Consider the following 24,103-nt stretch of genomic DNA (forward strand, 5'->3'; position numbering starts at 1 on the left):
TGATCGTGGGTGAATGTGTCTGTACAATTTTGAGAGGAAGAGAGAGAGAAACTGAGAGTGAGAGAGGGTACGGGATAGTGAGACACGGGAGGAATAAGAGAGTGATTGTTTTGTGTGTGGGTGGTCTATCTAAAACAATTCACTCTTTAATTCCCTAACCACACAAATATACACACATCCTTTAATCCAACTTAAATTTTCCAAAACTTAGGAAAATATGCATTATTCAAAACATGCCACTCACATACCTTAGTAACCGTCAAGGGTACTTTCATCATTTCACAGCCTCGATAAATAGAATCTCGGGACGGGCTATGACATTCTTCCCCCCTTATAGAATTTCGTCCTCGAAATTCATGCAACCAAACAAGCCATTAATATTCATAAAACAACCTCGGATACATCTCTTTCATTCGATTTTCCGTCTCCCAAGTAGCTTTTTCCACTGAGTGGTTCTTCCACAATACTTTTACCAAGCTCACTGTCTTATTCCTTAGAACCTTGTCTTTCCAATCCAAGATAGTCACTGGTTCCTCATCATACGTCAAATCCAGATTAATCTCCAAAGGTTGAGGAGGAATCACATGTGAAGGATCTGAAACATAATGTCGAAGTATCGAGACATGAAACACATTATGTACCTTAGATAACTCCGGAGGCAACTCCAATCTGTAAGCAACTTCACCAATCCTCTCAGTGATCTCATAAGGTCCTATGTACCTAGGACTTAGCTTGCCTTTCTTTCCAAACCGCACTACACATCTCCAAGGTAACAATTTCAAGAATACCAAATTATCCACATCATATACTCGATCAGTAGCATGTCTATCTGCTAACTCTTTTGTCAATCCTGGGCCGCTTTCAGGATAGACTTAATCACTTGAACATTTTGAGTAGTCTTATCTACAATCTCTGGGCCTTCACGCACTCTTTCATTAACCTTTGACCAACACAATGGCGTACGACAAGCTCTACCATAAAGTGCCTCAAATGGTGACATACCAATGCTCGAATGAAAACTATTATTGTAGGCAAATTCCATCAAGTCTAGGCGATCATGCCAAGAATCACCAAACTGTAACACTGAAGATCTCAGCATATCCTCTAACGTCTGAATAGTCCTCTCTGATTGTCCATCGGTTTGAGGATGATAAGCAGTGCTGTAAAGCAGTTTCGTACCAAGAGCTTCCTGAAAAGCTACCCAAAACTTAGAAGTAAATCTTGGATCTCGATCAGAAATAATATTCACTCGAACTCCATGATAATTCACAATCTTTGTGATGAACAACATAGCCAATTTATTCAGGGGAAACTTTTCCCTCACTGGAATGAAGTGTGCTGACTTGGTAAGCTGATCTACAATTACCCAAACGCCATCAAATCCATTTCGTGTACGAGGAAGCTTATACACGAAATCCATAGTTATATTTTCCCATTTCCATTGAGGAACTGCAAGTGGTTGCATCTGCCCAAAAGGCTTCTTTCTTTCTGCTTTGACTTGCTGGTAAACAATACACCTACTTACATATTTGATAAGATTAAAAGCACACTACAAAGTAGCACACAAATGTCCTATTGATTTTCCTTATTAACACTAAGATTTGTCAATTGTAGCATATGAAAATAAGGGTCTTTCCCGCAGAAGATTGTTTTATCTAATTACTTAAAATGTCACAAAAACTGGTTGCTGTCCCTACTGACCAGCCACCGAAAACTAATTATTAGACCCACTTACACTTATCTAAATTCTACGAAATTTATATGAAGACACTAGACACACAGAGCTACACTTCTACAAATTTTTGGGATTTTTGGAGTTGATTTGCTATTTAAATTAAATTGAACAAAAACAGGACAGAAACAAATTTTAAGTAGTTCACAAATTAAGAAAAACGAGTTAGGGGAATTGCTATCCACCACCAAATAATCATGCAAACATGTTATGTTTCATTCAAATTCCTTTTATTTCCAGATGAAGATGCTCAAGTTGGCTCAATGTTAGAACTCAACCTATTACTCTTTCTTAGGTAGTATGTTAAGAGAATGGTGTTTTCAACTTAACTTAGTCCCTAGCATGCAATCTAGAATGGCGTGTTCATAGATTTAACAAGTATGAATCATTAAGAACGAAAAGAGTTTGAGTCATCACAAGGCATCGTAAGTACTGACGTTGTCTTACTTATCCTAGAAATTGGTTCACATGTTAATCGCAATTAACAATTACTACTCTAGAACATATGTAGGTCCTCATTCGACAAGGGCAGGCACACACATATTCATAGCATTAGAATCCTAGATATGCTTACTACGTATGCATCCATAGAAAACAAATAAAGAATTCATCAATGAGACAAGTAGTGAACCAATTTTCATCCATTCATAAAAGTAATTCAACGAAATGTCATAACAAAATTGCAATCATATTCGGGGCTTCAAAACAGCCCCTAACTACTAAAAATTTAGTTACACACAATCCTTAAGTTAAAACAAAAGATAGACATGAGTTTGAGAAGATAGAACTAAAAGAAATCGACCGAGGCCTCCCCCCCTCTTCCTTCCTTCCCCAATGCTACTTTTAAACCCATTCTTGCTGCATCATTTTCTTCTCCTTAACTCACCCACTAATAGCCATTTAGTGATGACAATAAGTGAGAGGAAATGTGGTAAAACAATTGTAACACTTTTGGTAGCCTTTATGCCAATTACTCCCACTTAATCCTCATCTTTAATTCCATTTCATCTGATATTTGAATAGGTGTCAGCTGGCTTGTTCTTGGCTGCATCAGTTTTGGCTGCTAGTTTTATTGGATTTATTGCCTTCAATGCAGTTACAAACTGCTCAGCGTCTTGGAAACCTTTCAGTGTTAAAACGGCCATAACTTCTTCTAGAAAAATGATATTAACAATCCGCGAAATGGTCCAGAAAATAGACATCCGTAGCTTTCCAAGCATATAAGGTTCATTCTCTAATTCATTCTTAGCTATTCGCAACTTGCTTCCAAAGACAGCTGATCTGCACAGGCAGTTTTGACGAATTTGTTACTAAAAATCCTACTTGTGCTATTTTTCTTTTATTTGCTTGACAAATCCCACAAAACACAAAAACAAAGTAAATAGCTCAAAAATATAAGGAACTAACTAAGAAAAGACAAGTGAATTTGATGTAAAATATATATAAATATGAGCTTATCAATATTCTGCAATTTCCCTTTTCATACCCAGCCAATAATAAAATGGTCGAATGGTATGGTACATCTTAGTTCCTCCAGGATGCATCACATAAGCCGAACAATGTGCTTCATCCAAAATTTCTTTCTTTAATTCCTCATTATTCGGCACATACATTCTATTCTCCTGCATAAGCATGCCATCTGATTCTCGAATCCTAAGGTCTTTCTTTTTCCCTTCACTTCTCAATTGAATCATTTCTTGAATTTCTTCATCAACCATCTGAGCTTCAAGTACACGATCAACCAAAACTGGCCTGACTTGGAAACTAGCAAGAAAAGCTTCTCTTCGATCTTCTAACTCCAACTTTACTCCAGTAACTCAATTCTGCAAAAAGAGGAACACGGCAAGCATACAAAGCATTGAGTCAACCTTGAGGTTTCCTGCTCAGTGCATCAGCTACCACATTTGCACGACCCGGATGATACTCAATAGTGCAATCATAATCACTTAACAACTCCATCCACCTTCGCTGACGAAGATTAAGATCATGCTGAATAAAAAGATACTGAAGACTCTTATGATCTGTGAAGATCTTACACTTCTCACAATAGAGATAATGCCTCCAAATCTTCAAGGCAAAAACAATGGCTGCCAATTCAAGATTATGAGTAGGATAATTCCTTTCATGAATCTTCAACTGTCGAGAAGGATAGGCAATCACTCTATTATGCTGCATTAAAACACATCCCAAACCATTCAAAAAAGCATCACTGTAAATCTCAAAGTTACCGCTATCATAAGGAAGTACCAATACTGGAGCATGAGTGAGGCAATATTTTAGCTGTTGGAAACTTTGCTCACAATTCTCGTCCCACTCGAACTTAACATCCTTCCTGGTTAGTTTCGTTAGTGGCAAAGCAATCATAGAAAAATCTTGAACAAACAGCCGATAATAACCTGCTAGACCAAGAAAACTCCGTACTTCTGTGACGGTTCGTGGTTGTTCCCAATTCTCCACTGCTGCTATCTTTTGAGGATCTACTTGAATTCCTTGTGCCGATACTACATGCCCCAAAAATGCCACTTGATTCAACCAAAACTGGCATTTACTGAACTTGGCATACAACTGATGCTCCCTCAATTTCTTTAATACCAAGTTAAGATGTCGAATATGATCTGCTTTAGACTTAGAGTATACCAGAATATCATCGATAAAAATAATTACAAACCTATCAAGATATTGCTAGAATACTTCATTCATTAGCCTCATGAAAGCTGTAGGTGCATTAATCAATCCAAATGGCATCACCAAAAACTCATAATGTCCATAACGAGTCCTGAAAGCCGTTTTAGGTACATCTTCATCTTTAATCTTCAACTGATAATAGCCAGATCTCAAATCAATCTTAGAGAACACACACGCACCTTTGAGCTGATCAAACAAATCATCGATACGAGGCAATGGATAACGGTTTTTAATCGTCACCTGATTCAATTGCCTGTAATCAATACATAATCTCAAAATTCCATCTTTCTTTCTTACAAAATAACACTGGAGCTCCCCAAGGTGAAGTACTAGGTTGAATGAAACCTTTATCAGTTAATTTCTGTAACTGAATTTTCAATTCTCTCAATTCAGCTGGAGCCATTCTATATGGAGTCAAAGATATAGGATCCGTACCTAGAAGCAAATCAATAGAAAACTCCACATCTTTATCTGGCGGCAATCTAGGAAAATCATCTGGGAATACATCAGGATATTGCCTGACTACTCCAACTTCCTCCACACTGCTAGGAACAACATCATTTAACACCACATGTGCTAAGTATCCTTGATAACCTTTCGACAACAACTTCTTTGCTCTTATGGCCGAAATAACACCATGTCTCACCCCACATCTTTCACCCACAAAAGTAACCTCTGGTAGTCCAGGACGATGAAAAGTAATTGATTTCCCATAACAATCTATATGGGCACGATTATAATGCAACCAATCCGCCCCTAAAATCACATCAAAATCCACGATATCTAACGGGATAAGATTAGCTGGCATAACTACATCATCTACCATCACTAGACATCCTGGATAAACACTATCAACATAACATTTGTACCCTCTAGGCATAGCAAACTCTAAATCAAATCCTAGAGGTGTAGGGTGAGGTTGTGTCATTTGAGCAAACGTATGAGAAATCACAGAATGTGTAGCACCACAATCAATCAAAACTCTAGCAAAGTGACCAAGAATATTTAACGTACCCATAATCAAATCTGGATGATTCTGAGCATCTTGCAGTGAGATGTGATTAACACGTCCCTGAGCTTGCTGTTGTCCACCACGACCTTTGTTGCTTTGGTTACCTCGCCCTTGAGAAGTACGTCCATGTCCTAGCTGATTAGACTGCCTAAATGGTCCTGCACTGCTAGCAGCCACCTCTCCCTGTCGGGGCTGACCTCCCTGATGCCACTGAGATCCGCTAGCTGGCATGGAAGAATATGAAGTATAACCTCCAGGGTCTTGGGAATACCCAGTCTGAGAATAAAGATCCTAGGAATACTGATACTGTTCGGAAACATAGGGAGCAGCATCACCCTGATAGTGGTCAGCACCACCACGACCCGTCTGACCATAACTGCCTGATCCAAAGTTCTGCTGAATCGGCGCTGGAGGTGGCATAGCAGACTGCTGAGATCTCTGCTGACTTTGGGGACACTGAGCAGCCCTATGTCCCATCTGTCCACAAGTGTAGCAAGCACCACCACTTCTCCTACACTCTCCATGATGTCTGAAATTACAACGGCAGCACAACGGAGCACCATAACCACCAGCACCACCAAAGTCTCTCTGTCTCTGAAACCTGGGTCCACCAGCAAATCTTCCACCTCTCATCGGGCCTGTGACACTAAATCCTCCACTGGAAGAACTCGAGCTCGCTCCACTTTTCTTGAAATTCTGTGTCTTACGGGGTCCCTGAGTGGAGATACCTTTACCCCTATCATCTTTCTTCTGATTATCATTCTTATCTCCATCATCCTCACTATTACTAGGAAGGTTGTCGGAATCCTCCATCCGAACCAAAATCTCAGAAAACTTATGATAAGTGGTGCAAGGAAGCGCACTAGCAAAAGTCCGCCATTTCCTCTTAGTTCCCAGCTTAAAACGGTGAAGCATCTCTGCCTGATTACCAGCTGTATCAGGATCATAACGAGATAAGTCTGTAAACTTCCTGTAATACTCATGCGCCGACATATTCTTTTGCTTCAATTGAGTGAACTCCTGCTTCTTACAATCAATGTACTCCGGAATGACAAATCTTTTCTTAAAATTCTCTTTGAATACTTCCCAATCAGCTGCCATCTCAGGTGACATAAACTGAGTCTGATTTACCCACCAAGCTGCTGGCTCTCGCCCCAAAAACCAAGTAGTGGTCTCAACCCATCTATTAGCAGGAAGATTCCCTTAACTCTGCACCACCTGAAAAGTCTTCTCAATATGGTCTAACCACTTTTCTGCCCTTTCAAGACCCTCATTACCCATGAAACGGTCCAATTTCAGATTATACAGTCTCCAGAGGTGTTCTCTGAGGAGGAGGAGGACGGATTGCATTCTGAAAGGCATGGGCCATTGCTTCTCCTAATTGAGTTATATCAGGGAAATTAGGCTCAGAAGCACGACGTGATATCCTACGAGGCAGCATAGTTCTGACAGAAGACAGCAACAGATCATTAGAGCATTAACAATTTATACAGGACTGCAACCTAGGCTCTGATACCAAACTGACACACCCCGGTCCTAGAATCAAGGCGTGTTAGCTGTCACGCGAGCGTGACGTAACCAAAGGTGCGACACGGAAGCAATAGATAAGAAAAATACGAAGAAATAAAAACCAAATACTAGCAATAATATCCAACTAGCTTGCTAGAGTAAGTTTAAGTGTGAAACACACATATTTAGAGCATAAGTACTAGGTGCAGTCAAGTAGGAACATTACTAAATTACAACACTCGAAGGTGAGTCCTACGTGAATAGTCTGTCAGAATGCCATGGGAATCCTCGTGGGCCTCCAACGCTGCTAACTAGAATCTGGAATGGCGTAAAACAAAGTTGAGTGGGTCAGTAAAACAAAGCTTTTCGAAAATGTTTCAAATAATAACATTTATAACCCCTCGCTATAAAACCTGTACACTTTCCCAGAAAATAACATAATATGCATATAATCTTTATATATATCTCAAATCACAATTCTTTATCAAAAATCAGTAAGTATGCCATGCGAAAATGTCAATAACAGAATAAGGATGCATCAATATAACAGGTGAAATAATGAATCAACCGGAGACCCTGCAGTTGGTCCTGTACAGTTAGTTCTAAGCTCAATGTCCAATCCAACCGGAGTCACTGCAGTGACCTGTATGGCGCTACTTTACACATGAATCGGAACTACCTGAAGTAGTCTATACGATAAGAAAGGTGTAAGAATACGCTATAGTGCTTCTCACATCAACAGCTGTACAATAATCTAAAATCACCTACAGTCGGAACCACTCTATGGTCTGTACGACATGTCGGAACCCTCTCATGGTCTGTACGACATGCACCTACTTGGATCCAAGGTGAGCGTGCGGTGCAAGGTGAATAATATAAGCACTAACACCAAGGGTGCAGGTTATGAGCTCTCAACACAATTCACATCATCAATAAATCATATGAACAATATAACTCACCTGATACTTACCTGTACGTCCACAACACCATTTAACATTTATATGCATCAATTACTAATTCATATAATTCATACTATGCATGCATGGCATTTTAAAAACATACTTTCATTTAAATTCGATTTCTGGGAAATTCAGTAGTATATAGGTAATAACAGAAAATAACTGCCCACTCACTGATAAGTCGAAGGGTCGTAACCCCCGTGACGTCCTTGAATGCGCTCGTCCTCGGGATAGGTATCACCTATATGCGAAACAACTATAAAAACGTTAATTAAAGCACATAACCGACAATTCGAAATAACTTCTCATACGATGCTCAATTTGGGTATATGAATATACCACAGTGACCTACTCGACGTCACGAACGTCGAGGTATTTTTCAAATAATTTTTGGACTTGCCACGCGCCCTCACGCGCCAGGATAGGCACAGGTCCATGCGCCCCCCACGCGCATCATCCCTTACCTCCAGTCGCCGGAAAAACTCGCCGGCGACGAAAACTGGGCAGACTTATAATCGCCCATTTCTCGCTCGATTCTCAACCATTTTCCATGAAATTTTCACCAAAACTTCACAAATTACGAGAGGAAGAAGGCTATACCTTTAAAAACTTCCAAATCCTTCGAAATCACGTCGGGAAATTTCACCTAAAACCGGCCACCTTCGAACCTTGTGATCCCAACGTCCAAAACCTTCAAACGAACGTCCCCGAGCTTCGTGAGAACCTCCTAAAGCTCACTATGAACTTGGATTGTCCTAAAAATCAACCATTACAAAGTTCATGAATAGTACCCAAATCGGACCTCAAGTTTTCAACGTGAAATCGTAAGATTTCTTACCTAAAATGGGTATGGATGAGTTCGTAGGGTCCTCACGAGTACAATGGTGCCCTTCGAACCTTCGATCCGTGCTTGGATGATCGTGGGTGAATGTGTCCGTACGGTTTTGAGAGGAAGAGAGAGAGAAACTGAGAGTGAGATAGGGTACGGGATAGTGAGACACGGGAGGGAGAAGAGAGTGATTGTTTTGTGTGTGGGTGGTCCATCTAAAACAATTCACTCTTTAATTCCCTAACCACACAAATATACACACATCCTTTAATCCAACTTAAATTTTCCAAAACTTAGGAAAATATGCATTATTCAAAACATGCCACGCACATACCTTAGTAACCGTCAAGGGTACTTTCATCATTTCACAGCCTCGATAAATAGAATCTCGAGACGGGCTGTGACAATTTTGGTATAACAACATGCATATTTTTTTTTAAAAAAAATTCTTCTTTTTTTTTCGTTTTCTTTTTAACTAATGTAAAATTTTATTTTAATCTAAATAAAAAACTCAAACCTAATTAAACATTACCAAAATAATTAATAAAACTAATTTATTATCCCAAATACATATTATAACTAATGTAAATATTAATAGTCATTCATATAGCATCAATTTATTAACTAAAGTCAAATATAACGTCCAAATAAATCTTATTTGATGAAATAAATAAATAAATAAACTTCAATCCTTCTCCTCCAGGGCATCAGGAACTCCCCCATGCTTCACATCCCGTAGCACATTGAATTTCCGCTGCCGGAAATGCATCTTGAAAAGGTCATCCAAATACTTCCGCTGCTTCTCATCGGTTGCATCAACATCCCAATGAACTTATATTAATGCCAATAACAATAAATTAGTAATTTAAAAAAATACTACTTTTTAACAAAAATAATTATACATTCCTTAATACAAACTTACCGGCAACTCCCCCACCATGGACTTCTTCAACTCTTCAAACACCATTTTCCAAGACTCAAACTCGGTAGAACATTGGCTCTGCACCAAACCCCCAACATCAAACATAAGTTCAGCATATGCGTCAACCCTACTTTTGTCTTCAAAGTAGGGCACTTGCTTACGACAGTACCTCTCTATTCGCAATACACCTTTCCTTTCACACGAGCCTTCTCCCGAATCGGCCATTACCTTTGAAACAAAACCTTTGAAAACTAGGGTTCTGAAATTGTGTTTATACAGAACCTATAACACTTTGCGTGACGAACCACTTCGTCATGTAAAATGTGTGTTTCGTCACGCAAAATGCATTATAAATGCACACTAAATGGGAGCGGTTGAAGTGTATCTGACCGTTTTAGTGATACTTTGGGCGATGAATATGTGGAAATTTTTGTCGCGCAAACATTTGGCGGCAAAATTTTTTTCCAATTTTTTCTTGCACAACAACCACAAGTGTTTGTCGCGCAAAGTATTCTTACGCAACAAATATTTTTGTCACGCAAATTTTTTTTCCCTATCTTGCCATTTTTGCGCGACAAATATATTTGAATTTGTATTTTCTTATATATATATGTTGATATGTTCCTTTCAAATTGTGTATTTGGAAAGAAATTTATTTTATAGTTTAGAAGTCAATTAAATCCTAAGAAATTCAAGAGAGAAGTTTATACAAATTCATAGAAATCTATATAAATCTCCCAAAATTCATATAAAATTGTAAAATTTATTAAAATCTTTTGAAATCTGTCACTTAAAAAATCTGCTAAAATTATCTGAAATCCAAATTGAGTACGACCTAGTTAGGTACTACTATGCTTTTTTAAAAAAAAAAATTGATTTTGCTGTGCTGTGAAATAAAGTTGTTGAGACTTTGGTAATAGTGTTTGAATGTTTGATAAACTTTTATATAAATTGCTGTGAATATATTAAATGATTAAAAATGATATGGTATTTAATGAGATATAATAATTGTCAAATAGAATAATGTTTGGACAATGATTGTAATTTTGTAAAATATGTAAGAATATACTTGTTATTTGAAAATTTTATTAAATAAATTAAATAAGCACTAATTACTGTACTTTAAAAAAATATTTTTTTTAGAAACATGATAGATCGTGTTTGAGTACTTCTGTTTTTTTGTACTTTTCTTTGAAGATTGAGTTACTTTTTGTATTGTGTACTTGTGCATTAATCATTTTTCTTTTCTTTTGTTTTTTTGTCAAAATCATGCTTTTTGACTAAATGTTATTGTATTTTTATCCCAATAAAAAAGAAAAAGAAAAGGGGGAGTTCGAAGAAAATTGCAGAAATAAGTGGTTATGAATTATAGAAGTGTTAAGTTCGCTTGAATTTCAACTTCATAAATAACTAATTTAACATTAATCTAATAAAATTATGATTGATAAAAAAGAAAAATTGCAGAAATTGAAGCACACACCGGCATACTGCTTGCGTGCTTATAATATATTTTTCTATAAGAATCTGAACACGGAACTGTAATTCCTCTGTCTCTACTGTTTCATCTCATATTTTTCTCCCCCAGTTCTCTCTCTGTCTCTGTCTCTCACATACAAAGAAACTACATAGATTGAAGTTAATTGGGTTCTGAGGAATTGAAAAAACACAGAATACAAAATTATGGGATCGTTGAAGAAGGAAGAGGAGGACCTGGAACAATCGGGGGAGGACTCAAAAGAGGCCATACTGTATGTCAATGGAGTTCGTAGAGTTTTGCCTGACGGGTTGGCCCATTTGACCCTTCTCGAGTATCTCAGAGGTATGATTCTTGATCATTTCTTTTTATCTTTTTAATTGTAATTGCAACTTGGTTTTCCCGGTTTTTTTTGTTTGATTGCCAGGAAAAAAAGTTCAGATTAGTTTGGTCTTGTAATCTGTTATTGTTGTTAGAAGATGCCATGGTTCTTGTATTCCTAGTTGTGTTTGTGTGTTTGTGCCTTTGGTTGTCTTTGGTTGTCTTTGGTTGTCTTTGGTCCTTTGTGTTGAGATTTTGGTTTTTCTTAAGCAACTTCAATCACTTTGGAATTGGAGAGTTCACTGATGGATGAGTATTCGTGGAAATCAATGGATGGTTCTTCTGGTAGACTAGTCCAGTTCTGTTTTCGCCCCTCTCGCGCAGTTTGGAAGGTCAATGGATGCCGAATATTTAGATTGCTTAATGCTTCGTTGATCCTGAGTTTGGGCAACCCCGGAATCTTTTAATGCATTACTTTGTGAGAGGCCTAAGTTTTATCCAAGGGAGGAAGGGGGAATGATGCATTGAAGATGTACTATCTTGGAGATATTTTGGGTTGTTTGGATGGAGAGTAATAGGAAATTTTTAGGCCGCCAGGCGGGATGATGCATGCAGACCATATGTAGTACATACTTTGTTTCTGGACATTCTTATGGACTTCATTTAATCATGTTTTAAGGTTGCGTATTAGTTTGTTCTTTTGTTTTGTTTTCATTTGGTGTCTTCTGCTTTGTCGTTCTTTAGTTTGGAACTCGGGCGTGGTTTAGGGATTGCCTTGTCCCTTGTGTTGTAGTTTCTTTTATACAAGAAAGAAGAGTATTCTTGAACTCCAGAGCTGATTGCTGTTAATAAATGTCATAATGGTCAATATTTTTTGCGCTGCATCTTTTACATTCTTAATTGCTGATTTCTTTCAGATTTTGTTGTCCACTTTGGTTCTTTATGTCAAAAAACACCTAATTAGGTTCGATGGCCTTTTCGGCAATACAGATATAGGTTTGACGGGGACAAAGCTTGGCTGTGGTGAAGGTGGTTGTGGTGCTTGCACTGTTATGGTTTCGCATTACGACAAAGAACTGAAGAAAAGTTTGTGAGTCTCCCTTTCTCTTAAATATACATTCGCTCACATACATTCGGATCAAACTGAAAATATTTTGTTTATTTTCTTTTGTAAAATCATTTTGCAGCCACTATGCTGTCAACGCATGCTTGGCTTCTTTGTATTCTGTAGAAGGGATGCATGTAATTACTGTGGAAGGACTAGGGAGCCACAAGCAGGGCTTGCACCCAATTCAAGTAATATATGCTTCCTTTCTTTTTGCTCCCTGTATCCGTTATTACTTTTAAGTTAATCGGAATGATACTGCATACATTACCTAGTTTAGCCGGTAGGATCTCTTGTTTCATACATGAGGCATGAGTTGTTTAGGTAAAGAGAGGCTATCTCTTACTGTGTACCATGGATCTGCAATGTGAAATCAAGGGGACCCTTGAGGAACACCTGAGGCATTCCTCTGTTTAGTTAAATTGCGAAGAGGATTAAGCCTCGTGGGCACATGATTTGTTTCACCAAGGTCAAACAACGACATTTGAGCTGGGGTTTTGATTTCGATTCTTTATTATTTTGTAGAAAATCAAATTCCTAGCTGCTGCTAAGTCTAGATCCCTCCAGGTCACTCTAAAACCTAATAAACGCCCAGCCCTTAACACTCAACCCCCATAGATGGGATGCTCAGTAGCTCGAAGGTGCATCCCGCAACCGAGTTGCTGTAAGGATACATTCCCCTGTTGGCCTGCATTTGTAAGTTCTGCCATTTATTTCTTCTTCCATTCCCCTGCATGGTGGACTTTGTTTTGGTGAACTAAGTTCTGCCATTTATTTCTTCATCCATTCCCCTGCATGGTGGACTTTTTTTCGGTGAACGACTCCGAAGTACTCTTGCTGGGGATTATTTCAGTATTCAGCCATGGATAGGAAGTTGGAAGCATGCAAAAGAAATTGGAGGGAGAAAAAGGAAACTTAAGGTACATATTTTGTAATCCCCAATTGGGTGAGGGCATTTGTGGGCTTACATCACTTAGCATATTCTGTAATCAACAATTCATGGAAGGTGTTTGTAGGCTTAAAAATCACTTTGGTCGCACTCACGATCGTGTACAGTCTCACAAAAGTTGTAAAGTTGGAGTCCCATACAGTTTTGAAACTTTGATAGAAGTAGAACAGAAAAAATACAGACACTCAGCGTAAGCAGTATCAAAATGTGCTTTAAGAATTCCTAGCTGTAATTTTGTTGCATAAGATAGGAATTCATCTTGTATACTAATATATACCACTAGATCGATAAGTTGATTGGCCATTTCATGCTCCAGATTTTTTTCTGATTTAGTCACTCTTTCTCGGGCGAAAGAGATGATATCTCAATCGTGGAAACATGATATGTTTTATCCGACAACTGTGTTATACTGAATTGCATTTCTTGAGATTGGGGAGGATCCTGGGCGGAGGAGTCTGGAATATGGAACCTCCATTAAAGTACGTAACCTGCCTAATTGAGATTCTAACCTATGCCTATTTTCTTTCATGTTATTTAGGAATCATTGGCACGATCTCATGGTTCACAATGTGGATTTTGCACCCCTGGTTTTATTATGTCCATCTATGCCTTGTTAAGGTCAAGTCAGAAACCACCTAATGAGGAGCAGATTGAAGAATGTCTTGCAGGAAATTTGTGTAGATGCACAGGTTACAGGCCAATTGTTGATGCTTTTCGTGTCTTTGCCAAAACAAATGATACACCATACATTAATACATCTTCACTAAGCTCCGAAGGAGGTGAGTTTGTGTGCCCTTCGACTGGAAAGCCCTGTTCGTGTGGATTGAAAAGTGAAAGTTCATGCACCACTCATGAAAGTGGTACTCATGGTGAGAGGTATGCACCTGTCTCGTACAGTGAAATTGATGGAAGCACATACACAGACAAGGAGTTTATTTTTCCTCCTGAGCTATTGTTGAGAAAATCGACTTATTTGAGTTTGACCGGTTTTGGTGGATTAAGGTGGTTCCGACCGTTGAGGCTTAAACAAGTGCTAGGATTGAAGGAAAAATACCCTGATGCAAAATTATTGGTAGGCAATACTGAGGTGGGAATTGAAATGAGGTTGAAAAATATTCAATATAAGGTTTTGATTTTCGTCACGAATGTACCTGAACTCAGTAAATTGACTGTGAAGGATGATGGCATAGAGATAGGTTCAGCAGTAAGACTTTCTGAACTACTTAAAGTTCTAAGAACGGTCATAACAGAACGTGCAGCTCATGAAACTTCTGCTTGTAAGGCCTTCGTTGAACAATTAAAATGGTTTGCTGGGGTGCAAATAAGAAATGTTGCATCTGTGGGTGGAAATATCTGTACAGCCAGTCCAATATCAGACTTGAACCCTCTTTGGATGGCCTCTAGAGCGAAATTTCAGATTATTGATTGCAAAGGGAATATTAGAACGACACTGGCAGAAAACTTTTTCTTGGGTTACCGAAAGGTGGATCTGGCCAGTGGTGAAATTTTACTCTCTGTATTTTTACCTTGGACTAGGTCCTTCGAGTATGTGAAAGAGTATAAGCAAGCTCACAGAAGGGACGATGATATTGCAATTGTGAATGCTGGGATTCGTGTTCATCTTGAGTACAGAGGTGGCTGGGTTGTGTCTGATGCATCCATTGCTTATGGTGGAGTTGCTCCACTCTCTCTTTCTGCAAAAAGAACAAAAAAATTTCTCATTGGGAAGAGTTGGAACCAGGAGATGTTGCAGGGTGCCTTGAAAATCCTGCAAGAAGATGTATTGCTCAAGGATGATGCTCCTGGTGGAATGGTGGAGTTTCGTAGATCATTGAGTGTTAGCTTTTTCTTCAAATTTTTTCTTTGGGTTTCTCATCAAATGGAAGGGAAGCAATGCATTAAAGAGAGTGTACCATTATCTCATCTTTCTGCTGTACAATCATTTCACCGGCCACCTGTTATAGGATCTCAAGATTATGAAGTCATAAAACGTGGGACAGCTGTTGGGTCTCCCGAGGTTCATTTATCAGCAAGACTTCAGGTATATTCTTGGATATACTGGCAAACTGTTTTTTATTTTTTTTGATATACCAATTATTCAAATTTGTATTGTTTTGGGCCTATACTACCAAAGTTTGTAATTAACATTTGAGAGTTGGACAGCGCAATTATTTTATGTATTGCTAATGTGAAATTAAATGGCATGAAGGTCCTTTTTATTTGGAAATCGGTGTAAATTTGTGGACGGTACATGAAATTTTTCTCGTAGAGAGTAGCAGTAGGGTGTTGGTATTGATACGATAATTTCTACCAGGTTACAGGAGAGGCGGAATATGCCGATGACACACCATTGCCTCCTAATTGTTTACACGCTGCTTTAATACTCAGCAGAAAGCCTCACGCTCGTATACGTTCAATCGATGATTCTGGAGCAAAGTTATCACCTGGGTTTGCAGGCATATATTTAGCAAAGAACGTTCCAGCTGATAATAACATTGGACCAGTTGTTGAAGACGAGGAACTATTTGCTTCAGAATTTGTCACTTGTGTAGGTCAGGTATGATGGTTAAAATCTCTCTCTCTCTCTCTCTCTCTCTCCTCTGCATGAATCCAAGGCTATGTAGGATTTTTCCTTGCGACATTTGGTGTTATGCTACCCTGCTATCCTCCTTTAGGAATTTATCCTTGGTGTTATTCAACATTTTATGCAGGTTATAGGAGTGGTAGTTGCTGATAAACATGAGAATGCAAAACTAGCAGTGAGGAAGGTTCATGTTGAGTATGAAGAGCTACCAACCATCTTATCAATACAGGATGCCATCAATGCCAAAAGTTTCCATCCTAATACGGAGAGGTGTTTTAGGAAAGGGGATGTGGATATTTGCTTTCAATCAAGTCAATGTGACCATGTAATAGAGGGGGAAGTTCGAGTTGGCGGACAGGAACACTTCTATTTGGAGCCAAATAGCAGTGTGGTATGGACAGTGGATGGTGGCAATGAAGTTCATATGATCTCATCCACTCAGGTATGTTAGAAACCCCCTGAAAGAATTGCTTCTTCAACCAATTTAGATATGACGGAAGTGGGAGTCTTGAGTTGTACCTTTTTCCTCTTTTGATAAAGTTTTATTTCTTATGAAAAAGAGGACATCCTGTTTTACTCAAAGGCGCTTTTAAAAGCGCTTGATCCTCATATTGACAAAGCATAGCTCAACATTTCTCATCTTCCATTGAATACTGCAAAGCGTCAAGTGAATGGGTCAATTACATTAGCCACATGTTTGACATCCTTGCCCCACTTGGGTAAGTATGTGATGCTCCCAGCTGGGCTATTAATTCAGAATTACAGCAGAATAGCTCCCTAAAACCCAGTGCCCTATCTGCTGTCACCTTACCCTCACGCCTGCTGGTTGGCCTATGGTGCCATCACCTTGCCTATATCTTCGCAAATCTTCCACTCTATCCTTGATATCGTTGACGTAGCCACTTTTGGGTTCCAAAGTTAACCTGCAAGCCCAATTCTTTCCCAAATCGATCCACCCTTCCCATCTCTAGCCAAGCAGCTAGAGCGTCCCTTTCTTCATGAGGAGGTGCTCAAGAACATAGTTGACTAGTGGAAATTGACCTCTTCTTGATACAACCATATTTATTTTCTAAACTAGCACACATGTGCATTGAAGTTATAGTACCGCTGATCCCATTCAACCTTTTGGATGATGCCTTGGAGATGATTTGAGTTGCCACATTGCATAGACTAATTAGCCATCATGTTCTTCGGGTCTAAGACTAATGCTAGTGTGATTCAGTTTTTAAGTTGAATACCGTGGTGGAATAACCTTACACTTAGCCACCTTAACTACCTCCCAAAACTCTTGAAAGATTTGCTGGACCTTTCTATTTTCCCAGTTTCTTTGGTAGCGTTTTAATGCTCCATACTTAGCTTTCTAGTCGCTTCTTTTAATATTGGTGCATAGACACATTACCTCTCTCTCCCTCCCCCCTTTCTTCAATTACTATTGTTCCTAAGTACTGGTTCTATGTATTACAAGTATTTATGTGATGATTGGAAAAAGTTTGTTAGGGACTGGTGTCAATTGAATGTCTATGACTTTATTTTAGTACTTAATTTTTTTTAGTGCAATGTAAAATGAAATCATCAATCTGCAGGCCCCTCAGAAGCACCAGAAATACATTTCTCATGTTCTTGGTCTTCCAATGTCGAAAGTCGTTTGTAAAACTAAGCGCATTGGTGGTGGTTTTGGCGGCAAGGAGACTAGGTCAGCTTTTATTGCTGCTGCAGCCGCTGTTCCAGCATATCTGTTAAATCGTCCAGTTAAAATTACATTAGGCCGTGATACAGATATGATGATAACTGGACAACGCCATAGCTTTCTCGGAAAGTACAAGGTTTACTTCTGTTACTGTAATTGTATTTTCTGTTGGATCACCACATTTATGTCCTGCTCATAGGTTTTACAATCTGATGTTAGCAGTACCTCTTTTTCGTTTGTTCAAATCGTTGGTTCCTTTTTCTTTTGTCAAATAAGTGAGAACGGACAAGCACTGCTATATAAAAGAAATTAAGAAAAGACTATTCATGCCACAAAATACACAGTGGGACTTTAGTATCAAGCAGTAACAATTTGGCCCCTTCTATGGTTCATTTACCATGTACAAAATTCTATTACCTGATTTAACTTCGATTAGGCGAAGAGAAATATGAAAGACTCCTTTAATTCAAGGGGAAAAAATGGAGAAGAAGAGGGAGAAGGTTTAGGTTTAGGGTTTAGGTCAATTATGCTATTATTGTTTAGTTGGATTTCATTTTTTTCCTTGTTGAAGTTACATTACATGTGATGGAATGAAAGAAAAGTATTGATTTCATTTATGCTTTTACACAGGTTGGATTTACAAATGAGGGCAAGGTGTTGGCACTGGATCTTGAAATCTACAATAATGCTGGAAATTCGCTAGATTTGTCTCTTCCCGTACTTGAACGTGCTATGTTTCACTCGGATAACGTCTATGAGATTCCAAATGTGAGGATTGTAGGAAGGGTTTGCTTCACTAACATTCCAAGTAACACTGCTTTTCGAGGATTTGGTGGTCCTCAAGGTATGATTATTGCGGAAAATTGGATTCAGAGGGTTGCTGCAGAACTCAAAAAAAGCCCAGAAGAGATAAAAGTACGTTAAGAAATTTTATTATGTTGTATTCCTTATGTTGCACTTGCACCTTCAGTTCATAAGCACCACATTCCTCTTAATCTGAGCTTGTTATATAAATTTGTTTCAGGAAATTAATTTTCAAGGTGAAGGATCAATATTGCATTATGGTCAACAACTTAAACACTGCACATTGGGTCCGCTCTGGAATCAACTGAAGTCATCTTGTGAATTTTCAAAGGCTCGCTATGAAGTTGACCAATTTAATATTCAAAATCGGTGGCGGAAGCGTGGTATTGCCATGGTTCCAACAAAATTTGGCATAGCCTTTACGTTAAAGCTTATGAACCAGGTAAGTTTTCATAAACCATGTTTTTTTTGCTATAAAACTGTTAGAAAAATAGAGGTTGGACAAAAGGATTTTTTACTACCTTTTTTTTTTAGAACAATTTTATAAGGGGAGTGGGGAGGGTTTGAAAATATTACAATAATTAAGGGAAGGGAGGAGTTTCGAACCCGGGACGCATGGGCAAAAACCCAACACCCTATCCAATCTTTTGTCTATAATTGATTTTCATTTCTATATGCTGTGCAATCATGCTATTAGAATCCTGATTAGGCGTTCTTAAATGACTCTTAGGCAGGTGCTCTTGTTCATGTCTACACAGACGGAACTGTTTTAGTCACACATGGAGGTGTAGAGATGGGGCAAGGTTTACATACAAAAGTTGCTCAGGTCGCTGCTTCCGCCTTCAATATCCCTCTCAGTTCTGTCTTTATTTCGGAGACAAGTACTGACAAGGTAATTGACAGTGTTCCATTTCCTTATGGGGAACTTTGGTTTGGCGGTTAGATTTTGCACCTCATTTATTCATCAAGCTAAAGATAATGTAATAGATGTATCAATTTATTATATATGTCATATGGGATGGAAACCTTGTGCACACTTTGGATCTCTTATTGCTGCCTAAAGGGCAAGGGGCTGTTCCCGTTTCTGCAGTTTTATGGTTCTTTAGGATACCTGTGATTGTCCTAAAGGGATTCGTAAGCTTTGTTAGAATTAGACCATCCAATTCAACCAATTGCAACAGATGGAGAGTGTCAGGACTTTATAGATTAATATGTAGTAAGGCTCATAACTCCCTACGTAGGATTCCACGTTCTCCACAAGTCTATTGCATTATTATATCAGGGAAGTTGCTAGAGTGCTGTTTCTGCAGTTGATGTTGAAATGTGTTTGATAATAGTAAAATTTACGAGAATGTGTGTACGAATTAGAGCCTGTAATTCTCTGTAGCACTTAAGATTGGATAGCTTTTGAAATAAATATTTTAACAAATTAATAGGTGTGAATAACTGGTTTAGATTCCCTTCGGTTTCTGCTGTTTTATTTTTTCTATATGCCCTACAAAGCTGATGATCCCCATGCTCGTATTTTGTTGGATTAATAAATTAGGTTCCTAATGCATCACCAACAGCAGCTTCTGCGAGTTCTGACATGTATGGAGCTGCAGTTCTAGATGCATGTGAGAATATTAAGGCACGTATGAAGCCTATTGCTTCACAGCAAAATTTCAGCTCTTTTGCCGAGGTACTCTTTCGGTCATAGTTTCTAAATACTGTTCAATAATTTGGTAATCGTGTCTTTCATACAAGTTTATTTCCTTCGTTCTCTTGAGGAGCAAATGACTGTAGCATTTAGGATGCTTTGGCATTTACTCACCAGGAGCGTTCCCAAACAAAGAAGTTAATTATAATCCCAGCGCAAAAAAGAGGAGAAAAACATTGTGCATGATTAGAAGTAAATCAATAAAATTGTTAGGCCATCAATTATATATAAAAAAATAAACTGAAAATGACGGTCAGTAAGATTTAAATGTTCCAAGATAAAGTTTTTGTTGCATGGGTTATTAATTGCTAATACCTTAGGGTGATCTATAATATTTTATCAAAACTTCTGCAAATATTTTCCTCCCCTGAATCCTGAACCCTAAACCATACATGGACTCTTATGTGAGCATTTTGCACTGAGAATTTCTAATGGTACGAAACTTATGTTTCATAATTATTGTCATAATTATTGTCAGCTGGCAAGTGCATGCTATGTGGAACGGATAGATCTTTCTGCTCATGGGTTTTACATTACACCGGAAATTGACTTTGATTGGACAACTGGTAAAGGGAACCCATTCAACTACTTCACATATGGGGCTGCTTTTGCTGAGGTTGAAATTGATACATTGACTGGAGATTTTCACACCAGAGCGGCTAACATATTCTTGGATCTTGGTTACTCTCTCAACCCCGCAATTGATGTTGGGCAGGTGTTTTTTCTTTCTCCATTTTTCTTTTTTAGTATCATTATTTAATTTATCAGTAAAGATCCTCAAGATATGGAAAGTTTAGCAGTATCTCAAACAATGCTTACTGAAGCCCATTTTTTAGGGATCTCTATGTGGCAAACTTGCAATGGGCTATATTTCATAAACAGAACTGCATCTGGTATTCTTAAGTTATGTTAGTAATCCCGTAGTGGGGTGTGCTTTGTTTCAATAGGAATAAATTGGGCTTGAACTGATGCTAAACGTTGTATAAATATAGATATACATAGACACATAAATACAAATACGTTAGAGTGAAAGAGAGATTGATTCTTGTCAGAATGTGTAGTCCAGATTCACAGTATGACAACATAACCATTTATCTGGCAAGAGATGAGGAAATAATCAGTCTGATCTCTGGCCTACGTTTCATACAATATAAGCACTTGCCTAGAAAGTGAACATTTCCACTTTATGTGGTAAACTATTCAGTGTATTTGTGATCTCCTGTTACTTCAGTCATCTAAATTAACCCAGACGCTAACAAACTCCTGGATCCCATTCTAGTTTCAGACTTCCAACTTGCTGTTTTTTCAGTCTTGTTTACGAAATGGGGGAGGGGGTGGTTGAAACTTGGTGATTTATTTCAATTCGACCGCAATAAATATTATGTTTCTTATGCAGATTGAAGGAGCATTTGTACAAGGTTTGGGATGGGTAGCTCTAGAAGAACTAAAGTGGGGCGATCCTGCTCATAAATGGATCTCACCCGGTTGCCTCTACACATCTGGGCCGGGAAGTTACAAGATTCCTTCCATTAATGATGTCCCCTTCAAATTCAGCATTTCACTTCTGAAGGTATGCTGATTACTTTAGAAGAACATGTTATCCAATTAAAGGTTACTCTGGAAGGTAATTTGTCTACGAGTATTACGGGTGCGGTTCCAGATGTCAATGAATCTCCTTGGGTTAATTTGTCTATCATTAGCAAGTAGCTTGGGTTTTGTGGTTGGTGAATGTCCTTTGAACTACTTGAGGCTTCCATTGGGTGGTAACTCGTGTGCTTTGTGTTTTTGGGATGCAGTGATAGAAAAATATGAAAATGGTTAGTTGGGTAGAGGAAAGGTTTCCTTTTGAGTCAGTTAATTGGATAGGATAGTTAGCTTCTGTTTGGAAAAGCTTTAATCCTTTGCTTAACAGTTGTATTTATCGAGATCAAATTTATTTGGCCACCCAGCTTACGTTAATGATTCTCTCTGCTGACTTGTTTGTTGTTTCCTTTACTAATTGACAGGGTCATCCAAATGTGAAGGCCATCCACTCATCTAAAGCTGTTGGTGAGCCACCATTTTTCTTGGCATCAGCCGTCTTCTTCGCCATCAAAGACGCCATAATAGCTGCAAGAGCAGAAGTAGGGTCTAATGAGTGGTTTCCACTTGATAATCCCGCGACACCTGAACGGATACGGATGGCCTGCTTAGACGAAATGATTGAACCATTTGTAAGCACAGATTTCCGCGCCAAGCTTAGCGTTTGATTGCTAATTTCTGCTTTCCTGTATTTCGTCTATACGACTGGTATCGGACTTGTGCTAGACTGTTCAGTCTCCTGTATTTAGCCAATTACAAAAGATGCATGTAAATTGCAATTATTTTTGGTTTACATGAGATGTATACTCATACAGAATTTTTAAGGAGACGATATTCAAATGGGTAATGATTTCCACTTCTGCACTCATTCCGTTGTTTATGCCCGTTGATTCTCCTTTGATTGGCTTACTGAAATTACAGTTAACTGTTTTGTTTGTGCTATAGCAGCTTCCTTTCTAATCTACTCATATCATTTATCATGCATGACATTTTCCAATGAACATGTAGGCATTGGACTTACATGTTTTATTTATTAATATATAAACGAACAATGTGATATTATAGACAGCTACCTTATCTTCTTCCCAACAAAAACAAAAACTAGCTCATCTTGGTTCATTACTTGGGACCCACTTTTATTTTGTTGATTTTCTGTACTTCTACCTATGACAAAGTTCTTGTGGTCCAAATTTTGCTTATAGCAGTTGTTATGATGCAAGTGTAAAACCATGTTAATTAACCCATAAACTTGAATTCAAAATAGTAAATGTAAAAAGTTAAAAAGTTTAGAGAATGTAACTGCAGTGGTGTACTAAAAGATGTAGAACATTGGTACCCCTTGTCAGCAGGGGCTAAGCTAGAAAGTTAGTTCGCTGGACACATAACTAAGCATTAGCAGATCCAGGTCGTGTGGAATTCCATGCATGACGTAAGTGCCAAAAAATTCGATTTTTTTAAGTGAGCTATTTTGTCGAGCACTCGGTCAACTCATACCCCATTGTGTGCTTACCGTACGTCTCCCACCCCTTGTGCTATTTAATTGTTTTTAGGTCAATATTGTTATAGTAAACAAAGTGATAAATCATATACGTATAAGGCCTTTTATTAGACGTATGAAAGGAGAGAGGGTTAACAATACTTTTATTATTTTAAGAAAAAACCAGTATAAACATTTTCAAATATGGTGCCGTTTCTCTTAAAACATAGATGTTTCCCCTATTTCATCTGCTTCTTCTTCGTGAGCTGCCCGAACGAACTCTGCAATTAAAGGTTTTTGTGTTATATCTACCTTTTGATGGTTTTGAATGAGGAGTGACTGATAATGTTGATGGTGGTAGTTAGTTGATTATTATTCGTCATAGTTTGATTCGATATATAGAGCAACAGAAGCCCGTTTGATTCGATATATAGAGCAACAGAAGCCTATTGCGATTTAAATAGACCCTCAGACGACTTTTCTCCCACCCAAACACTTGAACAGGAGGAAGGGGGGGGGGGGGGGTGGTGGGGTGTGCGTGCCCCCTCTTGTCCTTAACAAGATTGCCCCTGCCTCAGAAGAAGCCTTAGAAGGCTCGCCATGTGAAACAATCAATAAGTTAAATAGAATTTATTGAACAGTTTTGAGCTCGATTCTCTTTATCTGCTGATATCGTTTGTTATAAAATAATAGAGATAATTAACTATCACATACAAGATATTTTTGGAGCAAACTAACTTCTTTTCGGATATTTAATTGGAGGGCAGTGATCAC

At 38.4% G+C, this 24,103-nt stretch overlaps 1 protein-coding gene across 4 annotated transcripts; it reads left to right on the forward strand.

The window, feature by feature from the left end:
* The first annotated feature begins 10,983 nt into the window (after positions 1-10,983).
* Positions 10,984-22,720, forward strand: LOC103440363 (xanthine dehydrogenase 1-like). Of its 4 annotated transcripts, XM_070807795.1 has the most exons (16): positions 11,191-11,467; positions 12,434-12,533; positions 12,631-12,739; positions 13,074-13,244; positions 13,378-13,468; positions 14,036-15,538; positions 15,812-16,054; positions 16,209-16,523; positions 17,665-17,904; positions 18,399-18,683; positions 18,793-19,014; positions 19,303-19,464; positions 20,119-20,253; positions 20,750-20,986; positions 21,668-21,841; positions 22,278-22,720. In XM_070807795.1, exons 6-16 carry the CDS (start codon positions 14,093-14,095, stop codon positions 22,518-22,520), a joined length of 3,702 nt encoding a protein of 1,233 aa, XP_070663896.1. In that variant the 5' UTR covers positions 11,191-11,467; positions 12,434-12,533; positions 12,631-12,739; positions 13,074-13,244; positions 13,378-13,468; positions 14,036-14,092; the 3' UTR covers positions 22,521-22,720. The 4 variants fall into 4 exon arrangements, 3 of the variants coding, with proteins under 3 accessions (XP_008377256.2, XP_008377255.2, XP_070663896.1); XR_011572963.1 differs by lacking the exons at positions 13,074-13,244; positions 13,378-13,468 and having other exon boundaries at positions 10,984-11,467; positions 21,108-21,841; XM_008379034.4 differs by lacking the exons at positions 13,074-13,244; positions 13,378-13,468 and having other exon boundaries at positions 10,984-11,467.
* The last annotated feature ends 1,383 nt before the right edge of the window (positions 22,721-24,103 follow it).

This window comes from Malus domestica, chromosome 11, assembly GCF_042453785.1.
Source record: "Malus domestica chromosome 11, GDT2T_hap1".
In the NCBI taxonomy this organism is placed as follows: Eukaryota; Viridiplantae; Streptophyta; class Magnoliopsida; order Rosales; family Rosaceae; genus Malus; species Malus domestica.

Excerpts from the sequence above, each read along its gene's own strand:
- LOC103440363 (XM_008379034.4), top strand. The coding sequence starts at position 11,329 with ATGGGATCGTTGAAGAAGGAAGAGGAGGACCTGGAACAATCGGGGGAG. Across the intron at positions 12,740-14,035 it reads AGGGCTTGCACCCAATTCAA|GAATCATTGGCACGATCTCA; the intron begins GTAATATATGCT and ends CATGTTATTTAG. Across the intron at positions 19,015-19,302 it reads CGTTAAAGCTTATGAACCAG|GCAGGTGCTCTTGTTCATGT; the intron begins GTAAGTTTTCAT and ends AATGACTCTTAG.